Source organism: Neomonachus schauinslandi, chromosome 11 (genome assembly GCF_002201575.2).
Source record: "Neomonachus schauinslandi chromosome 11, ASM220157v2, whole genome shotgun sequence".
Lineage (NCBI taxonomy): Eukaryota > Metazoa > Chordata > Mammalia > Carnivora > Phocidae > Neomonachus > Neomonachus schauinslandi.
This window is the reverse complement of record NC_058413.1, coordinates 13,313,079-13,337,262: the sequence shown is the minus strand read 5'-3', so window position 1 is coordinate 13,337,262 and position 24,184 is coordinate 13,313,079. Positions and strand designations below refer to the sequence as shown.

At 37.7% G+C, this 24,184-nt stretch overlaps 2 protein-coding genes across 2 annotated transcripts; one reads left to right on the top strand and one right to left on the bottom strand.

Annotated features, from left to right (window-relative positions):
• Positions 1–5,624: 5,624 nt before the first annotated feature.
• LOC110576125 (olfactory receptor 1019-like) lies at positions 5,625–6,556 on the top strand. The gene is given in 2 exon segments (XM_021685211.1): positions 5,625–5,796; positions 5,799–6,556. Coding segments are annotated over 2 exon segments (930 nt in total).
• An 8,765-nt stretch (positions 6,557–15,321) lies between these two features.
• On the bottom strand, positions 15,322–16,254 carry LOC110575805 (olfactory receptor 2G3-like). The gene has a single exon (XM_021684837.1). The coding sequence runs from the start codon at positions 16,252–16,254 to the stop codon at positions 15,322–15,324; it is 933 nt and encodes a 310-aa protein (XP_021540512.1).
• Between the last annotated feature and the right edge of the window lie 7,930 nt (positions 16,255–24,184).

The window sequence follows — 24,184 nt, the reverse complement described above, 5'->3', positions numbered from 1 at the left end:
TGCTAAGAGAAGAGTGCATCTAAATATCGGTGGAGATGTTAGGGGTGGAAAGGTGGAACAACTAGATGTCTGACTTAGTAAACTCTATCACCCCTTAATTGAGAATTACTATTTAATATCAGATGCTCAGCATTTCAAAAAGGTCTCAGCGGAGGTGGTGTTTTTCCTCTGGGGACGCTACGGAAATTGATGGTTGCCACAGTGAAGGGGCTACACTATAGAATCTAGTGGGTAAGGGGCAAGGATGCTAAAAGCCTGCAGAGTGCAGTACAACGCCTAACAACAAAGAACTCTTCATGTGCCACAGTATGCAAGTATATTTCAAGTGTAAAATAAAAAATGAATGAATGAATGAATGAATGAATACTAAAGTATTATAAGTTATTTTCTTTTTATTTCTCCTCTTTAAATTATGTGTGTAGGTAAGTTATCTATGAATGCCATTTCAGGAACATAGAGGGACAATATAAACCATTTGCTGTAAAAATATGTCATTTGTTTCTGAAAGAATACATATCCACCATCCCAGCCCACTCACTAGCCACCAAGAGTTTCATCCAAACAGATTTTACATAATCTGTCAAAACCAAGAAGAGAATTCTCTTGTTAAGCTTTGGAGGCTCATTTCATTTTAACTAACGATTTATTTGGGCAGCATAAGATGCAGCTACATTGTAACACACCATACATAAAAACGCTGCTTTCACTACTACTATACTATTAATTTAAAAAAAAATAGAAAATTTAGTAAATTAGTAAAATGTAAAATTAACCTAATAACCTCATATAAACAAAAAATCTCCAATTAGAAAATGTATGTGGAAGGGAAGATCCCCATTTTTGATTACCAAACATAAAAGATCTAAGCGTAAACCAAGTACGAAATGTTCAAAACTTCTGTGAAGAAAAAGAGTAACAGAGAGATACAGAAGTAGACTTGAACATGTATGAAGACATACACACTATTTCGTAGCAAGACTTGATGGCATAAATGTGGCAATTCTCCCTAAGTTAACTTATAAATTTAATGTAGTCCCAATAATAATATCCTCAGATTTGTTTCCCAAATAAGTTGACTATAAAGTTTATGTAAAAATTAAAAACAATATTCTATTATAGCCATGGAAACCCTGGAAAAAAAACAAAAGAGAACAAATGGAGATGGGGGCTAGATTATATCGGTGTATAAGGGAACTTATAATTGAAAAAATTATTGATGAATGGATTGTATAGAATGGTGAAAGAACAAGGGAGTAGAATAGAAAAATACACATATAGAAAATATGAAATGGGGCGCCTGGGTGGCTCAGTTGGTTAAGCGACTGCCTTCGGCTCAGGTCATGATCCTGGAGTCCCTGGATCGAGTGCCACATCGGGCTCTCTGCTCGGCAGGGAGCCTGCTTCTCCCTCTGACCCTCCCCCCTCTCATGTGCTCTCTCTCTCTCATTCTCTCTGTCTCAAATAAATAAATAAAATCTTAAAAAAAAAAAAAGAAAATATGAAATGAAATGAAAAATTCAATTCAAAACAGTTGAGAAAAGATAATTGACAGTTGGATATGCCCAAGGTTATTTATTGCTGCATTTTTTTAAGATTTTATTTATTTATTTGAGAGAGAGAGAGAGAGAAAGTATGCGTGTTCGAGAGAGAGAGCACAAGCAGGGGGGAGGGGCAGAGGGAGAGGAAGAAGCAGACTCCCCACTGAGCAGGGATCCCCACATGGGGCTCGATCCCAGGGCCCTAAGATCATGACCTGAGCTGAAGGCAGAAACGTAACTGACTGAGCCACCCAGGCACCACTGCATTTTTTTCTTCGAATTGTAAAAGATCAGAACCAACTCAAATGTCTATCAACAGGATACTTGATAAGTAGACAATGGTACCTCCACACAATAGATTATTATGCAGTTGGAGAAAAGTTTGACTTGACAATAAATATTATAAATCAGTGGATATGTCAATGTTATTAGGAACTAACTTTTCATCATAAAATAAGATTTAAGAATACAGGTAAAAAAAGTTGGGTGAGAAAAATAAGATCCACCATCTGCCTACAAGAGCTCACTTCAGGGTTAAGGGTTGAAAAGTGAAAGAATGGGCTGAAAAGTGAAAGAATGGGGAAACATATTGCAAAAAGGGTTTTTTAATTTGCTTTTTTTATTTTTTATTTTATTCTTGAATCTCTTAGGATAAAAATTCTCCTCAAGTCAAATAGCATTTCCAAATTAAGCAGCTTTTGAATCTTATAATTGCTCATTTCCCTTTTTCTTCATGAATGGGAAGCTAAAACGACTCATATGTCATCTGTCATATCCATTTTATGTACTCATATGCCTCCCTTATGCCAGACTCTCTCAGATTAAAGTCTAGTTTAAAGAAGGCTAATCCAGGGACGCCTGGGTGGCTCAGTCATTAAGCGTCTGCCTTCGGCTCAGGTCATGATCCCAGGATCCTGGGATCGAGTCCTCCATTGGGCTCCCTGCTCAGCGGGAAGTCGGCCTCTCCCTCTGCCTGCTGCTCCCCCAGCTTGTGCTCTCTCTCTCTCTCTCTCTCTGACAAATAAATAAATAAAATCTTTAAATAAATAAATAAATAAAGATGGCTAATCCATATAACATGGAAGGTATCACCCTTTGTGAAAGGACTTTCAGGCATCAACAAACAGACTTTTCTAAATTGCCATCAAAATCACCACCTGGTAGGGAGCTTTTAGAGGCCAGAAAAACAGGAGTCTCTCACCCCTTGACTCCATCACCACTACTCACTGGAGTGGTGGAAAAGAATTCCCTTGTGTTTCCCTCTTTTATCATTAAGCTTCAAGGATGAGAGAGTGAATTCCTTAGGGGTGATAGTTCATCAGTTCTTCCAGTCTCCTGTGAGTGCAGAAATCATGTCATCTCTATTCCTCTGGGGATAACGCATGACTCTGAAACTTGATAAACCTCCTGCACACAGGAGCAAAGGTGGGTGAGCAAGGAGCTCAGACACAGCTACCTGAGTGAGTTAACATCTTCGGATTCTTCTCAGAAACGTGTTCATTATAACCCATCAGGCAAAGAGGAGACAATCACCCTCTCACCAACAGGTAGAAAACAAGTCAGGGCACAGGTCAGCGTTGGGACAGATTGAGAAAGAGATGACCTATTAGGGGTGGAGCATGACCCTGCCCCCAGCTCCTTTGAGCATGGCTTTGCTTGGCTTCAGGTCCGTGCCATTTCAAAATTTCAAAAGGAGACATGGACTATGGGTTTGGCTTTTAAGTACCTCATAATAAGTACAAATTCAGAAAATGCTAGACTTGGAAAGTTACATAGAGTTTGAATTTTTTGCCCTATTCATTTCACAGATAAGGAAGCTGCATCTAATGCAGCAATTCATCAAGCTCAAACAACTACTTAATGGAAAAAAGACAGGACCACAACCAGGATTCCAGATTTTTACTCCAGAATTCTTTTCATATAAGCATGCAAAAGCAGTTGATGCATAGAAATCTAAAATATATTTGTCCTGTATTGCTTCCATAAGACAATACTTTTGCTGGTCTTTTTTTTATATTAGAGTTTATTAACTATGGAATATACTTATTTATTCACTAGTCTACTATTTCTTCAAGAGTCAGGTCGGTTGAAGTTTAGCTGCATGAGACAAAAAATCTATATATAAAGGTTTTCTTCTACCTTAACTCTGATTTTGAATTTGATAGCCTTATCTCAACTCACTTTATCATTTAACTGAAGTGCTGTGGAATTAAAATCACACCTTCACTAAAGGTTAAAGTAGTCCATGATACATCACATGTATGGAATAAGCATGGGAACTTTTTTTCCTGGGATTGTGAGCACACAATCATCTACTGAATTAAATCTTACACAATTACACTTGCACTGACACAATTGCCAAATGCATTAAGCATTTAGCACATGACAGTCACTGAATTTAGCACCAAATGATTGATTGATAATTGATGATAGATAGATGATAGACGATGGATAGATAGATGATGATAGATAGATAGATGATAGATAGATGACAGAGTATACATATGTACTCTACCCAACTTTTTTGCAGAAAGTTATTGAGATAGGCATTAATCTCTCCATAAGTGAAAAGCTGAGATTCTAAAAAGATAAGTAGTGTGCGAGAAATCAAAAGTAGTAAGTGGCAAAGCCTGGATTTGTCTGTCCACTATAAGCGAGAACAAGCAGGGTGCTTTATGATTGGTGAAACCCCTTCTCATATACTTTCTCTTTTAACTGGAACCTTGAATTTATAAGGGAGGAAAGAATGACTTTCTGATCCCATTTTCCAATTCACTGAAATGAATTGGTGGGCACGTGCCCAGCTGCGGATCAGCCCCGAGCCCTGTGCGGTGTTCTGACCAGGAGTCTCTCACCCCTGAAACTACTGCAGCCTGGCATCCAAAAAGTCTGACTTCTCCCTCAAATTTTATAGAGAATCTACTTATTTCTAAAGTACTGCATGTTCTGGCTTGATTTGGTTTGGTTTGGTGTGGTTTTGCCCACTTCCTTGTTACAACTCATCAATGGACCAAATATTCATCCAACCACAAAGAAAACAGCTAAAACAAGCTGCTGTCTGAACACAGAGTTGGATAATGCTTTCTCTATCCCCTCTGAACAAAGGATCCTGAATCTTAAACTCTGAACTGAGCTATGCAACAACCTGTTGGCTAAGCAATAGAATTGTCCAAAGACACAGCTGTGTTTTCATCCTGATTATGCCCCATGCCAAATCCCTGGTGCTTCTAAATATTAAGGAAATGAAAGGACTAATTCTGTGTCCATGCATGATAGGCAAGACAGGAAAACAAAACACAGGTGCAAGAATAAAGAGATTCATTAAACCCCATATACACAGAAGACCATAAAGTGAAGTGAACCCTAGAGTCAGAAGACCCAGCTCCACTACTTACTGGCTCCTGACTTTGTTGAAATTACTTAATATCTAGCCTTATTTTTTTCAGGTATAAGACAGAGATAATGGTGGTACCTATTTCACGGAGTTGTCAGGATGAAATTATGTAATGTGTAGAAGCACTCAAAGTTCTGGCAAATAGTTAACACTCAGTAACTCCTGGCTTTTTAAAAATTATTATTACCCACTGCTTTTCCAATATTGCTCACCTTCTGCTCCAAGTATTTTACTTTGTGTGTGTGTGTGTGTGTGTGTGTGTGTGTGTGTGTGTGTGTTATAATTTGAGATTCGAGGGTTTTCAAGTTTTCTTTTTGTGCCTACCTATAAAGAGAATTAATGTTTATTCATTATCTGTGTCCATATTTGCTTTGTTTTAGAAAGAAGGAAGGGATGCTCAAAACTGTCCTTTACTAATTAATAAGGCCGATAATTGCACAGATCACGTCAAACACTTGGTTGCATGTGATAAATTGCCCCAGAGCACCAAGGTCTATGGAGAAGCAGAATTTGCCATCCCCAAGATGCTAACATCTTCTGTTTTGACTGGGCACCTGGAGAAGACACATACCCATCACTTTCATTAAAGTCATTTGAGTTACCCTATGGTTAATAGAATCTGCCTTCTGGGAAGATTTTTAAAAATCATTTCAAACAATAAACCAAATCCAGGCACACATAAAATTGAAAAGATGGATAAAGAAAACCACTCAGTGGTGACGGAGTTCATCTTTATGGGCGTCACTCAAGACCCTCAGCTGCAGATCATCTTCTTTGTGGTCTTCCTCTTGGTCTTCCTGGTCAACATAGTAGGGAACATTGGTATGATTATCCTGATCATAACAGACACTCACCTTCACACACCATGTACTTTTTCCTCTGCAACCTCTCTTTTGTTGACCTGGGCTACTCCTCAGCCATTGCCCCCAGGATGTTGGCTGACTTCTTAACAGAGCACAAAGTCATCTTCTCTAGCTGTGCCACCCAGTTTGCTTTCTTCATAGGTTTTGTGGATGCAGAGTGCTATGTCCTGGCTGCCATGGCCTATGACCATTTCGTGGCCATCTGCCGATCCCTCCACTACAGCACTCTCATGTCCAAGCGAGTCTGCTTGGCTCTCATGCTGGTCTCTTACCTGGCTGGCCTGGTGAGTTTAGTGGCCCACACTTCCCTCACCTTCAGTTTGAGTTACTGTGGTTCCAATATTATCAACCACTTCTTCTGTGAAATCCCACCTCTCTTGGCCCTCTCTTGCTCAGACACCTACATCAGCGAGATCTTGCTGTTTAGTCTGTGTGGCTTCATTGAATTCAGCACCATCCTCATCATCTTCATCTCCTATGCTTTCATCCTCATCGCAATCATCAGAATGCACTCCGCTGAAGGCCGCCTTAAGGCTTTCTCCACCTGTTGGTCTCACCTTACTGGTGTCACCCTTTTTTATGGCACAGTCATGTTTATGTACCTGAGGCCAACATCCAGCTACTCCCTGGACCAAGACAAGTGGGCCTCTGTGTTCTACACTGTTATCATTCCCATGCTGAATCCCTTGATCTACAGTTTACGGAACAAGGATGTGAAAGCTGCTTTCAAAAAACTAATTGGAAAAAAATGTCAAGAGTAACAAAACATGAAAATTTCTAATTACCACAGGTAAATGATAGTGGTCAAATGGCAGTGGCAGGAGATAGAAAATGTAGATAATTTTCTAATAAACACTACTCAGCCACCATCTACTTGCCATGTCAATCTTAAATTCTGTAGGGTTTTCTATAGCTTTTAACACTCTGATATGAAGGAAATATAAATTAATATTTTTGAAAAGTATGCTGAGCTAGATGCATTTGTTTTTTACTTGACTTTGGCTCACCTGTTGCTTAGAAATGGAGACAAAACTCAAAAGGAAAAATAAATAGCCAATCACTCTAAAGTATATTTTTTCAAGATCATGAGGAATGACAGATCCAAATGACTTACTCTAAAAGCAAGTCAGAGAAAATGTAGTTAAATATGTGGGGAATGGAGCTGGTATGAGAGATGCCCTAACTTAGCCCAGGAGCTATCCATTCATATATTCAGCAAAAACTTCTAAGTGCTACATATGCACCAGGTTCTAGAGGATACAAACATAAGACATGCATTTGCCAATGAAGAGTTTGTTGTGTTTCCAGTTACTGTACTATCTCTCTGAAACTGTGGCCACCAATGGTCAAATCATGAGCTATGCAAAGCCCAAGAATAAGAGCTGCAGACTTAGGCTCTGCTGCTACCTGGGTGTCCTCAGTTTTCCCTTCTGTCTAGTGGTTGGTTTCACCTAATAATGACTGGATCTCTTTCGTCTCCTCTGCCTAATATTCAAAAGAGGTGGGCATCTGGGTTTTGTTAACTTCATATACTGATATCATTTTAGCCTTCAGGGAAGCCCAGGGACTCTGGGATCCTAAGAAAGATACAATTTGGATCAATCCCTGAGGCCAATTTTAGCCAGATTGTAATGTCTGTAGGATTAGTGTCCTACTCCTCCCATCCCAAATCCCCTATGCCTTTCTCTCCCTCTCTTCTATACTACCTTTTTAAAAATTTTATTTATTTATTAGAGAGAGAGAGAGCATAAGCAGGAGGAGTGGCAGAGGGAGAGAGAGAAGCACACTCCTCACTGAACAGGGAGCCCGATGCAGGGCTCGATCCCAGGACCCCGAGATCATGACATGAGTCGAAGGCAGATGCTTAACCGACTGAGCCACCCAGGTATCCCCTCTCCCTCTCTTATAATATTAGTTAAACCCTAGCCTTTTCCTAGGGCACTGGCACTCCTTCATGCTTTCCACCATTATTCCCAGGCCCTTATCCAAGAACAGTTTCATTAACCCTGAGGTATCGATTACTGACAATAAAGGAGACAAATTCCTCTCTGCATGTTCTCAAGGCTACAAATCTTGAATTAAAAAACAAGAGTGTCAGGTATCAGCAGCAGGTAAAGGGGGCAGACTGAGATGAGGGAAAGGTAAGTTTTTCTCAGATATGCTAAAATTCCATCACACCGTCAGTTAAAATACTTCCAAGCAATAATGTTCCTATCTCCCCCTTTCCCCCAGTGCAATATAGTCAAAGGTGAAGGAAACACAAGAATTATCCTAAAGTGTATAATGTCCCCATTCATTGTGAAAGGCACAAAAGAGTCTTAGGGATAAAAGACCCAGGATTTACCAGGCTTTCTAATGGGTATCATTATACATGAGATGAAATTTACCTGGTGCAAAATTGCACAGTCATATCATGAATTTCTAAAAACATATTTCCGGTGTCACATTATGAAGAAAGTACAGCAACTAATGGACAGATGTAGAGCTGGCAGTCCAGAGAGTCAGCCTTCAGTGACTTTTTTTTTTTTTTATATAATCTAATGTGCAAATCTACATGATGTGTGAAAAATAAGGAAATAGAGCTTTCCTATCTCATTAACTACATTACTATAATGTAAACCAAGTATACATTATAATTGAAAGAGTAGTTGTTTTAGAATCAGGAAGGCCTTTGAGTCCCATTTTTGCATCTCTATTCAGTGACCCTCTTACTGGAGGACAACTTTTTTTCTTAACTGATTGTTGTATCCAAAGTTAATGATAGAATCAAAAACTGACCCAAGGGCTATGCTTGCCACTCTAATAATGGCAAATATTCAGGCTTTAGACTATTTAGAAAGAAGCCCTCATGTAGGTTCTGCTATTTTCTTGCTCTGTGACTATAGGCAAGTTACTTAATCTCTATCAGACTTAGTTTCTTCATCTATTAAATGAGAATAATAGTGCTTACTTTCCAACATTTTTCAAAGGATGTGCTGTAATCTCTGTAAAGAATCTGTCACATAAAAGATAATTAATAAACATTAGTTGCTTCTATTTTCCTTTCATTTATATCTAAAATATCTATGATTCTGCTATCGATGTGATGCAATATAGTGAGGAATCTATTTTTTTTTTTCCATGTAATTGGTGGTGAAGGTATGCATATCAATTTACAATGGCCAGAGAAAGATGGGTAGAAGTTGGGTCACCTTATGGGATGCCTGGGTGGCTCAGTTGGTTAAGTGTCTGCCTTTGGCTCAGGTCATGATCCCTGGGTCCTGGGATCGAGTTCCCCATCAGGGTCCCTGATCAGCAGGGAGTCTGCTTCTCCCTCTGCCTGCCACTCCCTCTGCTTGTGCTCTCTCATTCTCTCTCTCTCTCTTTGACAAATAAACTTAAATAAAATCTTTAAAAAAAAAAAAAGAAGTTGAGTCATCTTAGTCTTCATCCCACTCCCAGCAATAATTATATCAGATAAATCTCCTAATGTCTCTGCACCTCAGTCTTTTCATCAATAAAATGAGCACTAGTATTTATACCTTATCAATCCTATTAGTTTGCTCAAATAAGTGATAAATAAATGCCTTATGTTTGAAAAGGCCTGAATGCTCTTCCAAACATTACTTTGTCCAGTGATAAAAATCATAACAAAGGTAAATATGTCAATCATATTCTCTATAATAGACTGCAAAAATCACATGAGCGGGTATTTTCTTTAACCAACAAAGACTTGGTACTCATTCTACTGGGAGCTTTGAAAAGCAAAAATTGATGCAGAAGTGGTTAAGAGGGGCAATGTCAGAATGAGATAAAGCTGAGATTAAATTCTTCTCCTTCCACTTTCAAGCTATGTAAACTTAGCTGAGATTTTTTTTAAACATTCTGTGCTTAAGACTTGGTGGGGACAATATATATTATATATATATCCCAGTTTCATGGATTAGACATCCATAGGAGATAAAGTAAATGCAAATGTCTTGTACTACAGGGGTAAAAATTGTCAAAAGAGAATTGCAGACAATGTGCTTTGGAGACTCAGACCTGAAAGGCAGCATTTCTTCTTGGGAGAGCAGGGAATTTTTATGGAGAAGGGAGCATGTGAGTTATTTTGGGAAGCAGAGCCCAGAAATTAAAGAGGGAAGCAAATGTAGTAGGGAATGGCAGAAGAAAAAAACATAGTGAACAAAGGCAAAGAGATTGGAAACCAGGGGACATTTCCATGGACCATTTTGCCTGGGTGGTGAAGCTGGAATGTAGGTCAAGATCAGACACTAATTTAGGAAATGGGAATTTATTGCTTGGGAAGTAGGGAGTATATCACTTGTGGATTCAAGAGAAGATTCATCTTTGTTCCTTGAAATTCTGTCCCTTATCCATCAACAAAGCAAACTTTGGGGAAACCAGTATAATAACCTGCCCTTTAGGTTGATAAATTCAAGTAGATTCTGGCAACTTCAGAAAGTTTGGTGACCTAAGATGGTGTGATCTTCTTAATGGAGCTTGGATAAAATTCTTATATTTAGCTTTATATCTAGTCTTCTCCCAGGGGAGGAATCCAAGCAGAAATCCCTGCCTTCAGTCTCTGCCTTAGAATACCTAGAATAACTAGGGACTGAGATTCCTTATCTATCCCATAGTTTCCCATAGTTATCCCTCTTAACTCAGGAGCTATAATATTGCCAAAGTCCTTTGCTTGGCATTCCAGGCTGTCACCCTTAAACCACCTCTCTGGTATTATTCCTTCTTGCTCTCTTTGTGCAACAGATTCTCCTGCAAAACTATTTCTTTAGTGGCCCTCCAATTTTTCTACCTTTGTATCCTTCCAAATTCCTTCTCCTCTCCACTCTGTGCTTCTTTAATAGTCCCAGCTCCATATCTCAGAACATCCAAATTCCTCTCTTCTTTCAAGGACCAGATCAAACACCACTCCTTGAAATGCGCTCTCTGAGCTACTGGACTGCTAAAAAAAACCCACTGTTTTGAACAGCAACCTTTAATTTATAACTTTTTTTATGACTGTGTGTGTGGATATTATAGTTATGCACGTACATGTGTAAATGTCTCAAAAGCAGACACTATAAAATATGTACCTGAGTTGCCCCATAGCAATAATGAGGTCATAACATACGCTGAAGGAAAAACAAGCTTATGAAGAGAAAGGCGTGAGATGAACTATTTGTTGGCTCAACTGCTTCTCAGAGCTCCATGCAGTGCAAAAACGTGCAGCCACATGAGGGCTCTGGAAGCAGCTGTACTGGGATCTGTGTGTTTAACTCTGTTTGATCGAGTGTTAATAAGAAGAACTAACCTCTTCATCAGACCTGGTTCTAGGATACTGGAGATACTGAGAAAATGCACGCTATGAATGGCATTCACACATGACATCTGAGATATTACATTTTTGGCTTCATCCCAGCCATCTCCTTCCACATCCCACTTCTCAGAAGTTCAAGTCACATTGAATTCAAGGATACCATGAAATCTTTCCCTTTGTATACTTTTGCTAATGCCAGTCCTATGCTTCAAAGGCCACTAACCCATCTAGAAAATACTGTTTTATGTCACAAATCAATCATCACAGCTTTCCTCTGTTCTAGAGAAGTACTGGGTACATACTCTTTTGATATAAAGGCTTCCTTGGTAGACTGTGAAACTTTAAGGTAGTCTTATTTTTTGTCCTCAAGTCCTGGGATATAATAAGTGAGTAATACATGCTCATTGAACAAATGAATGGCCATGCCTTCCTGGACTAAAGAACCACCAGAACCTAGTCCCAACTCTGGGCCTTGGGAAACCTACTAAAAATACATATAAGATCTTGAAATACATAGACAACATTATTGGTCCTATATTTTAAGCTGATGAAACCAGAGTTATAAAAGTTTAAATGGCATGCTGACGGGCTCTTGGCTTATAAGTAGTAGAGCTGGAATTGGAACAGATTTTTCCAATTCTTAGTCCAGTGTTCTATAAAATAGAGAAATGTGCAAACTTAAAGAAAGCGACAGGCATAATCAGAATTGGGAAAACTGTAAAAAGGTCTGGTTTGTGGCTATATTAGGTCTGATGGCTTGATTAGATTGATTAGTCAGGATTGTATTCCGAAGCATTTGTTGAAAGTTTCACATTTGCTTATGACCATAGTAAGCTGAATCTTTGCAAGATCAGATGGGCTAGATGAGTCACTATATCTTAAGGGAGTGAGGGAAAGATGCAAAATAGGAGATGATATAAAAGAAACAGGTCAGCTTTCAGATCATGCTGAAAGAATGGTATCGAGGAGGAATGATCAATTTCCCCACGACTTTCTTCCCATTCAGTATTTTACAATCCTCATACTTACTGACTGGAATACAAAATTAATGTTTTTCACTTTAAGGGAAAAGATGCTCATTGAGAAAGCTGGTAACATGACATATTACAAGTGTGTATTATATCCTCTATACCTATGGTAATGACATTAAAATCTTTCAACATTGCATTATTATCCTTAAAATAAATCAACCAAATCCAAAAAGTGAAACTAAAGCCATTTCAGAAGAAATTCTGACAAGTTTATGATATATAAATTTGGTAACAAATTTATAATAAATCTATTCAGAGAGAACAGAGATAGCTAGATATAAATAGAGACATGGTTGATTGATACTTAAAGATGATCTAATCCAACAACAATCTTACTTTGTAAATGAAGGAAATGAGGTTCACAGAAATGGAATGACTTCTTCATAGTAACATAGCTAAATTAAAACCGTGAAATTACAACTTCATTATTCTTGTTCCAAATGTAATCTCTTACAATACACAATAATACTGATTAGTCAAGCCCTGAGAAAATGTAGTTCATGGCAGCAATCCATTCTCTAATTATTTTGTTTACTCTAGGCTTTAATTTTATTTCAGTACGAACAAAGTGCTAGTTAGTACGTATCCAAGCTATACTGTCATCTCATTACCATAATCCCGAACAAATGTAGGAAGGAAATAATTTCATAGGACATTTGATGTTGTGAAGGACCAATAATTGCTGAATTCACCATTATTTGTGTTAATCTTAAAATTAATTGTTGTTGGTTCTAGCTATGATCATAACATATAGTACATAGAATTATCAGTTAAATGTCTTTAAGTGTTACATTTTCCTTTTCTGTCAAAAGAAGCAAGCCTATGAAAGGAAGAAAGCTTGCTTGAAAAGGTCTAGCTGGATGGGAAACAAATTCAGGGTTACGGGAGGGTTGCCGGGTGGGGGGATGCGGTAACTGGGTGATGAACACTAAGGAAGGCACTTGATGTGATGAGCCCTGGGTATTGTATGCAACTGATGAATCACTCAATTCTACCCCTGAAACTAATAATACAGTATATGTTAACTAAATTGAATTTAAATAAAAAATTAAAAAAGAAGAAAAGTTCTAGCTAGGCACGAGGATAGGGCATGGGCTGTTTGGATTGCATTATTATTCTTCATTCACCCAACTCCAAATTACTGATCAAAACAAACTAGTCAGAATGAATCAATTAGGCCAAGCAATTGGTCTAAATATTTTTAGAAAAAATATACAAAAATATTTACTTCCATTTGTTTACATATTCTGGCTATGTGTCCCCCACCCCACCCCACCCCACCCCCGCCCATGAGAATGGTTTTGCAATTTTTTTATGCATTTTTAACTAATTCACTCATTTACAGAGCTGAGCGGTAAGATGGATTAGTAATTTTTGCAAAACAAAAAATACACTTTCCATTTGTTGTACCTTCAGGCATTTCATGTCCCTTCTTCAAAATTAATTTAATGTTTTTAACTCACAAATAGCCAACTAAATATGTATTTCTTATTTGATAGTAACTGAGAGAATTTTAAATGTTACTTTTCCCTTTAAATTGTTCAGAAGAAAGTTGATTAGAAGTATATGTTTCTGGGGCGCCTGGGTGGCTCAGTCGTTAAGCATCTGCCTTCAGCTCAGGTCATGATCCCAGGGTCCTGGGATCGAGCCCCGCCTCGGGCTCCCTGCTCCGCTGGAAGCCTGCTTCTCCCTCTCCCACTCGCCCTGCTTGTGTTCCCTCTCTCACTGTGTCTCTCTCTGTCAAATAAATAAATAAAATCTTAAAAAAAAAAGAAGTATATGTTTTTAATCCTCATCCATGTATTAAGCAAATACATGACATATAAAGTCATTTGTATATTAAGGCAAATATAGAAGAAAAGTGCCCTGCTATGTAATGAATTTGACTAGTTGGTTAGTGATTTTGCTTTTTACTTTTTAAGTCAATTTTAAACCAATGAAGTCCACTTTACCTATACTCCATCAGAAATGCTTCATTTACTGATTGCATATGACCTTCACATTTAAGTGGAAGAAATGGTGACATTTTAGTTGTTGAATGTCTGTGAAAGTGAATTACACTCTTTTTATTTTATTCTAAATTATAAAACAACAAGTGAGAAAATTTTAGAAAGAGGGTATCTAACTTAATAACATGTTAATCAAAGGCCATATTTAGGCTTATTAAGTATAATAACGCTAAATTATTTTTTCTATTCTCTTAATTCAAAAAATAATTCTTTTTAAAGATACCACTGGCTGAGGGGCCCCTGGGTGGCTCAGTTGGTTAAGCGACTGCCTTTGGCTCAGTTCATGATCCTGGAGTCCCGGGATCGAGTCCCGCATTGGGCTCCTTGCTCAGCAGCGAGTCTGCTTCACCTTCTGATCCTCCCTACTCTCATGCTTTCTCTCTCATTCTCTCTCTCAAGTAAATAAATAAAATTAAAAAAAAATAAAAAATAAGTATACCACTGGTTGAAAAGCTTTAAAACACAAGAAATATTCATTTCCATAAGCTTGTGAGATATATATATATATTCCACACAGCAACCAGAAAACCTTTCAAAAACGTAAGTTGTGTCATATCACCTTCCTTATAATACTTACATTTTACTAAGAATAAATATTTACTCCTAACACAGGCATCTCAGCCCTGCATGGTCTGGCTGCTGAATGAAATTTAAATGAAGCAATATTTGGACAGATTTGTTGCAAAACAGGGCTATACGTAAAGGGTTCAAAAATTGGTCTCAACCACAAAGTAGATGCAGTCTTGTTTCCTTGTAAACTACAAAATTAAGACAGATGTGAAATCTTACATCCAAAAACCCTTATCTGAAGTTCTCTACTTGAGTTAAAAATTTAGAATGTTTCTCTATATGAAGATGTTTTAGATCCTTCAGATTGGAATAAGATTTTTCATCTTACGGTTATAATTTCAAGCAATTAATTTCAGATAGTCTATGATTTTAGAGAACCAAGATTTCTCAGGGAGTAAGCAAATAGTCACTCAATAAAGGGAGTTGTTTTCACACATTAAAGCCATCATTTGTCCTTGGGGCATATATGTTTCCTGTTGAGTTTGCAGCTGGATTTATGTGTCCTTTATGAATAGCAAGAGAAACATTGACTGTCCAAGGTGTTATTTATGGTCTCACTTCATATTCAGAAGTCAGTTATCATAGGTTAACAATTAACTTTAGTGTCCCATTAAGACACTTCAGGTCCTCTGTTTTGCAATAGCTCTCCTTAAAGCTCCTTTCACATCCTGGTTCCTTAGGCTGTAGATCAAGGGGTTGAGCATGGGTGTGATCACAGTGTAGAACACCGCAATGATCTTGCCCCCAGCCCTGGAGGACTTTGACTGGGGTCTCGTGTACATGAAAATGGCAGTTCCATAGAATAAGACCACCACTGTCAGATGGGAGGCACAGGTGGACAGTGCTTTATGCCTCCCAGAGGCTGACTGTACCCTGAGAACTGATAGAAGGATTCGGGTGTAGGAAACAACAATGAGGAGAAAAGGGATGAAGACAATGATGATACTGAAGATAAAAACAACCAGCTCAGTAAATGAGGTGTCAGTGCAAGCCAACCTCAAGATGGAAGGGACCTCACAAAAAAAGTGATTCAGGACATTGGGCCCACAGTAGGGCAAACTCAAGGTGAGGACATTGATAACCATGGAACTCAGGAAGCTACCGGACCAAGAAATGGCTGCCAGTTGGACACAGATGCTTTGGTTCATAATGATAGTATAACGGAGAGGATGGCAAATGGCTACATATCTGTCATAAGCCATGACCCCAAGGAGAACACACTCAATCATTCCAAAGGAGAGGGAGAAGTACATCTGAGTAGCACAGCTAGAGTATGGGATGGTCTTTTTTCCCATCATGTTGGACAGCATTTGTGGGACATTAGTGGATGTGTAGCAGATATCCAGAAAGGATAAATTAGTGAGGAAGAAGTACATGGGCATTTGGAGGCGAGGTTCTATCTGGATAATAGTGATAATTATAATATTCCCCACCACTGTTAATAAATAAAAGAACAAGAACATAATAAAAAGAATGAGCTGCATCTTTGGCTGAGACGAGAGCCCCAGGAACACAAATTCAGTCACGGTGAAGTTTGTTTTTATCATATTCATTTTTCAGCCACCCATCCACCTGAAGACAAACATCAAATGTCCTATATCGATAGCACAGTGTTGGAAACTCAAGACATAAATAAGAAAGCAAAGAGAAGTCTTGATCTGAAATTACATCCTGAGTATCTGAGTTGTATTATAAATGGAAAGCCTTTCTTCTACTTTTGGAGGGCATATTCTCTTGATGAGATTGAGAATTTCACATTCAATTGCTGATTGAGTTAAGCAGATATTCTTGACTTTTCTCCAAGGGTATGCTTTTTTGGTTGTTCATAATCTGTCCAAACCAATTCATTCTTCATTCTTCAAAGCTTTACTCATGGCTCACCTCTTTAAAAAGATCCGATTATGTCTTTGCTCCACACCTAATAACAGAGCAGCACATGATGTAGAACTTAAGTAAAAAACAGTGAAGGGCGTTACTTCATGTACTAACCTAAAAGTAAAGGCAGGAACGGCAGCCTGTGCTTCTTCTGTATCACTCTGATGCAACCTTTTCATGCTTGGACACCCTGATATCCTAAAGAACAAAGACTGCACACACTACCAACAAAACCAGTCATGGGTCACACTAATGGCCAGTTCTACCAGCTTCACCATTTTCATCCTGTGGGGTCTTGGGTAGTTTCATCAACCATAGAATGGGAATAGTTGATAGAATAATGGGAATAAATTTTTTCCAGATTACATTAAATAATGTGAATAAAGAATTTAAGACAATGTCTACATGAGGAAATAATCCAAAAATAACACATATTATTTATATTTCTACTAATGTACAGTGATACTACATTTATCTATAATTCATTTCTCTAATAAAAATTGTTTCAGAGAAATATTAATAAAAAGGATCCAGACAAGTTAAGGTTACCAGGTCTATTCATTGAGAACTCCTTGGCCCTGACCCTGTGCCTACTTACCCTAAATTTACTTATGCGCTGAGTTAGCATGTTCAGTTAACTGACTTGCATCCATGAGCAGATTAAAAGTAGTGACTTAAGACAGATATGGGGTAAGGAAGAGTCCTAGAGGTAAGCACTATTACAGCAGCCCAAAGAAGCTGACAATCATTCATTTGCCCATTTCTTCATCCTTTTTGTGTCTTCTTTCTTTTTCATTCTTTCTTTCAAAAACATCTTTCTGATCATCTAGTATGTACCAGATGCTGAGTATACACTGGCAAACACAACAGACATTTTCAACAGTCTCAGAGCTTATGGTCCAGTGGAAAGTTGTGATGAAGGAAACAGCCCCATCCCTGAGAGCATGGGGAAGCTTATCAGGAAGACATTTAAGAACCAAGCAGTTGTGGGTCATGAAAAAGACTACTTTAGGCAACACATCCTTTCTCAAATAATATCAATTTGCATGTAATACCTTTTAAAGGGCTTTTAAAGGTGGCTCAATTGGTTAAGCATCTGCCTTCAGCTCAGGTCATGATCCCAGGGCCCTGGGATGGAGACCCCTGTCAAGCCCCCTATTGAGCCCCCCTGTCGAGCCCTCTGTTGGGCTCCCTGCTCAGTGGGGAGTCTGATTCTCCTTCTGCCTCTGCCCCTGCCCCTCCACTCATGCTCTCTCTCTCTCAAATAAATAAATAAAATCTTTAAAAAAATAAAAATAAAGTTCTGTCTGACATTTTTATTTAGATCAGGGCTTTTCAAATCAAATTGTTCAGTGAACTGATAAAACTAAATTATCTAAAAGCCGAAGTCCAGGGATAAAGGAGGGATGGGCCTGGAAGGAGGAGGGAGAGGTTAGGTCACAGTCCTGTTTTCACCAGGAGCAGCAGGAAAGGGGGTGAGCAAGGAGGTTATAGAGCTCCCTTCCAGGCCCTTCAATCAGCACTAACCAAGTTCTGCTGCAAATAAGAAATGTTTTGGTGATTTTAGGAGTGATTATAATGACAACAAATGACATCCACAATGAGTTTCTCAGTTGACAAGATGGCATATAATCAGGAGATCACACCACTGGTAGTGCAGTACATGGAATCCACCACGGGAGAGCAAGATGACATGTCTGGGGAGCTTTGAACAATTCATGACACCAACCTGTGACCAACTGTCCTCCTCTGTAGGGTGGGGGCAGAGTAGCCTCAGAATTGATACACGAGATAAATGAGATAATGCACGTAAAGCACCTAAAACAGAGTTAGACATCTATAGTAAGGGCTTAATATATGTTAACTATTATTATGTTTCATGTGATCCTCATTAGAGGATCTTTAAGTGCACAAATCATGAATTATTGGCATTCCTCACCCACTTCCCTATAGGGCAGAGAAACTAAGTCTTTAAGACAGTAAACAACTTGTCCTAAATCATTGAATTACTGAATCTATGTGCAACCACCTACAACACACATGTGTATAATATAGCTATATCTACAGTAACAAAACCACACCAAATGTAATAGTCCTGGTCCCCTAGGTATGAATGTATATGTAGAATTGTGTTCACATAATGGAACATATAGACTACATTGGTTCAACATTTAAACGCTCTTTGTATTTTGAAGACTCAATAAAGAGGACATTTCCTTAGTTCCTCTAAATGCACAAGTTGCCCTTAGAACACTTTTAGTCACTTAATGGCTGCAGCTGCTGAAACTGAGTTAGAACCCATTCAGTTGTCAGTTTCTGGATTACAAATCTGTTTCTATTCCTATCAGAACACAGAGTTGCAAATTTATTATAAGGATAAGAGGAATAAAGACACTTTTGTAGATAAATGTATCTCCCATAATATGAAGGAAACCACCAAATTAAATACAGGTTGAAAAAGCCCTGGATAGTTTGTAATTACCTATAGATTCTATACAGGCATCTCAATCAAGCAAGCAACACCTAGTGAACTGCACACCCTCTATCTTAACACACAAGGCAAAAGCTACTGTTGCTAATTGCCTCTTCCAACTCCTCCTCCTGGGACACTCGTATTCATGCATGCATGATGTCCTCTTGGAAACTCTCCCTAATCTAATTCATCCAGACAGAGTTAATCAGAGTCCCCTCTGCTGAACCATTTCCATCCTTTGAACATACTCGCTTATTATATGTATGTGTGTATTAGTTATGAGTCTATCTATCTCTCCAATTGACTTTGGGTTTCTAGGGATCCTGCCATGTTTGTTTTTCCATTCCCTACCACATAATAAGCACTATTAAACATTGATAAAAACTCAAATAAGCCTTCCTATTTCTTATTCTTCTTAAGGCTTAAACTCAGATTAAGAATAAATTCACCCTCATGCTAGCCATAATTTTAGTCAAAAAATATAGTCTGGCAAAATCATTTACTCTCTAATCACTTCTTTTTCTAAACAACACGGTCTATGGCTCAAAAAGCCATCGAATTCAGTTTGGGGGATAAGGGGGGTGGGGAGGAATGGTTAATGTGGTTTGATGCCAAGAAGGTACGATGTGTGCTAACAAACTTTACTCAAGCTCAGGTTATTTGGTCATCATATAGACATAGCATATCAGGCATTTTATGTATTCAAAGAAAAATGACTCCTCTTTCTGTTCTGCAAGTCACAGGAAGAAATCTAAGATACATTTTACACCAAACTAAAGAAGTCTAGTGTTCCTTCATAAATTCAGGATTTTCAAAAGCTAAACCCTTAATTGTTGTAATCTAAATCATTTGTATGACTGAATATATTCTTTTCTCCCAACTGTGGTTAAATTGCTTATTAAGTTTGGTAGATAGATTTGATATATATCAATGATATTGTTGCTCTTTGGTAATACCTCCTTTTTTCCAGGGTTAAGTTTGCAAGGCACCCTAGTGTAGGGGTAAAAATCATCTCTGGAAAAGGACAACCTGAATATGAATTCTGACTCCACTGGGTCACTTGGGTGAGTTTCTAGACTTTTTAAAGCCTCTTGTATCTCCTAGATTAAGCGGGAGCTATATTAGTACCTAATTCATAAGATTATTTTAATGATTACATTAGAAAGCCCATCTAGCAGTTTTAGGATAGTATATGACACAGAGTGAGAACTTAAAAAATTGTAGTTCACAATATTATATAAACCTCAGGTTTATCCAATTTACTATAAATAAGCTTGTGTTAGAGTGGAAGGACTACAAGACATAATTATATTGGAAGTTACTTGATGCATCACTCCAGAAACATTTAGAGCCTACACAAACTCACACAATCCTTATGTGTGTTGTAATACCAAAATCTGTGATGTCTTTTCATTGACTATCAGTTCATCAGTCAACAAAATTTATTGTTAAAAATTAATTTAAGGACTAAGAATTTTAAAAATTAAGAAGACTAAAGATAGCATCATAATCCTGCTTCCTACCTAGTTAAGGAAAACCACTAGGAAAAGCTACCAGGAAGACTTTTCCTGTGAATCCATTACTGAGTTTGAAAATTATCCTAGAAAAATAATGATCATTTTTTTAATAAAAGCACCACTTATAGTGTTTACAAATTGCATTGTAGATGATAATTTACCATGTAGTGTGGATTAGTTTCACAAAACCTTTTAAACAAGTAAGGTGGATTTGGTTTTGATGTAGCATGAAGGAGAAGGAGGAAAATATAAAAGCAGGGGCTCCTGGGAGGCCTTTCTCTGAGAGGGGGTCAACTCTGCACACTGACAAGAATGCCATGATGGTAAATATCATAACACAGGTTAACAAATTGTGATGTTCAGGGCAGGCAATTAAATCACCCCTCCACCCCACCTGCAAAATAAGTCTTCTCTATGGGAAAGAAAAAAATCACCAAAACAAAGAATGATATTAATTGCTGAATATTATAATTTTCTAATAAATGACATTTTTAGGTACTTTGCTCATATTAAATTACATCTCTACAACTCCAAAGCATATTTATATCCATCTTAAACATGAGAAAATTGAAGCTCAGAGAAGCTGTACAGCTTTTTAGAGTATTTAGTGGAGCCATAATTTGTACTTCAGTCTGCCTAATTCTAAAGTCTTTTATTTAAACAACTAGTAGTTTTATTTTACTATTTGTTTTACATCTCAATAGACAATTGCAATCATAAGCACAGCAGATAAAATATACCCTAAGGCCATAAGCAATGTATAGAAATAATACCTGTACACCTCACTAGATACTCACGTACACAAAACCCCATAAAAGACAGCAGATGTGATATCCATGTGCAAAAAATATAATTCCATGGAGATAAAAATAAATCCCTTTTTATGGTAACCACAAATGAGATAGTGTTGTAATCTAACTCAGCCTTTTTATAGACAAAAAATAAAGATAATGAATACATACATAGTGCAGTCCTTAAGTCATCCTAGTTTTCTTGCTTTAGGACTTTAGGCTGAACTTTAGATTCTTGAGGGATAATGTCCCAGATCAGTAATTAAAACTTAATTACTTATTCTGAGGGATTCCCTGGTTAAGGCATTTGTTGGTTGCTCTCCTTCTCCCTGCCCTGCATATGAACCTGTAACATGGTGAAAGTGACCCTTCCAAGTGACCAGGATGTCCTCATCCTTCAGAACTGCCTAATACTGGTAATCATGAACATGAGTGCATTCATCACAAGAGCAAAACCTAAAGTGCAGGGTTCAGAGACCAAACACAGTGTCATTTCCTGGAATCTACTGGAACTTAGAGATGATAATGTTGCTAGTATACTCTCAACTATCCACATAGCAAATTTGAACCCTACATTCCCCTCTCCCTGATTGTAGCAAACTCTGGAACCATCTACTATCGCATAGCAACAAAACACAAACTTTATAAGGACACAGTAGGGCCACCCTGGGGACTTCCTAGATGTGACCTCAAACATACCACTTCACTTTCATGAGCCTCAGCTTATTCATCTTTAAAATGGACATAAAAATATCTAGACCACTACATTGTTCCCTTGTTATGGAACTAAAGAGAGGAAATGAAGAAAAAGAGGAATAAAACAAAGAAGGAAGAGAGAAAGGGAGAGAAGTAAAAAGTTAACATTAATTAAGTCCTTCCAATGTACAAAGAGCCAGCTAAGTCAAATCACACCTCCACATAATGATCACTTAATCTGGTAATTCTCAAATCCTGAATGGTTGTAGTTTGTTTGGTTTTAATATTAATGCCCAGACTTATCCTGAATCAATTAAATCATAATCCTTGATGATAGGACTTGGTAGGTGCATTTTTAAAAGCTCTCTGGCTGAGCCCTTAAAGCCTGATTTTCCAATATTTTTACTGGAAAAAAAAAGTACACTTGTGGATCTACACAAAACAAAGCCCAAAATATTCAACTTCTTAGGGAGTTCCATATTTTTACTTCCACTTTTTTCCCTATTGTATTCCAACTTTTAAGACCTGTTGGGTGAAAGCAATCTAAAAAGTACTACACCTAAGACTCTTTTGAATGTCCAATTCTACTTTGCCTTGATAAAGCTGGAGACTCCCAGGTTATATCCCTATCAGGTGTCATCCCCTCAGAGTGCATTGACTCTGGAATTGCAATTGAAGCTACTCAGTACTCGAAGAAAAAACAACACATGGAATATATCTGTTACCCTATATTTTCTCATTTGAGCTTCACAACTCTAGGAAACAGAGGATGCCACTAGACTGAAATCCAGAAGGAGCAATCACTTCCCTAGATTTCCATAATTCATAAGTGATACAAAAATTCAGTTTTTTCACATTAATACATATATTGTCTAGGGCCATGGTCAGCACAAAGACCTATTAAAAATTCTGGAGGCCCTACTACCCAGCAATTGCACTACTAGGTATTTATCCCAAAGATACAAATGTAATGATCCAAAGGAGCATATGCACCCCAATATTTATAGCAGCAATGTCCACAATAGCCAAAGTATGGAAAGAGCCGAGATGTCCATTGACAGATGAATAGATAAAGAAGATATGGAATATTACTCAGCCATCAGAAAGGATGAATACTTACCATTTACATAGATGTGGTTGGAACTGGAGGGTATTATGCTGAGCAAAATAAGTCATTCAGAGGGGGACAATTATCATAATGGTTTCACTCATATGTGGAATATAAGAAACAGTGCAGAGGGCCATAGGGGAAGGGGGGAAAACTGAATAGGAAGTAATCGGAGAGGGCGAAAAACCATGAGAGACTCTTAACTGTTGGAAACAAACTTAGGGTTGCTAAGACTCTTAACTGTTGGAAACAAACAGAGGAGAGGTGGGTGAGGGGATGGGGCAATTGGGTGATGGGCATTAAGGAAGGCACATGATGTGATGAGCACTGGGTGTTATATGCAACTGGTGAATTATTGAACTCTACATCTGAAACTAATGATGTACTATAAGTTGGCTAATTGAACTTAAATTAAAAAAAAAATTTAAAAATTCTGGAGGTTTTTTGAAGCAATATGGGATCCTACTGATGATGTGATGACATAATCATCATATAGAAAATCATGCCAAATCACATAGAAATCATATAGAAAACAATCATATAGAAATCACATAGAATCATATAGAAATCATATAGAAAATAATCATATAGAAATCATATAGAAAACCTAAAAGACTCCATCAAAACCTTGTTAAAAGTAATAAAAAATTTTCAGTAAAGCTCCAGGATAAAAAATCAATATACAAAAATCAGTTGCATCTCTATACACTAACAGTTAGCTATCTGAAAGGGAAATTGAGAAAACAATCCCATTTACCATAGCATCAAAAAGAATAAGATACTTAGGAATAAATTTAACCAAGGAGATGAAAGATCTGTACATTAAAAACTAAAGGATACTGATGAAAGAACTAAAATCTAACCAAGTCGAAATCAAAAAGGCTATTAATGAGGTGCAATCAAAAATGGAGGCTCTAACTGCTAGGATAAACGAGGCAGAAGAGAGAATTAGTGATATAGAAGACCAAATGATGGAAAATAAAGAAGCTGAGAAAAAGAGAGATAAACAACTACTGGATCATG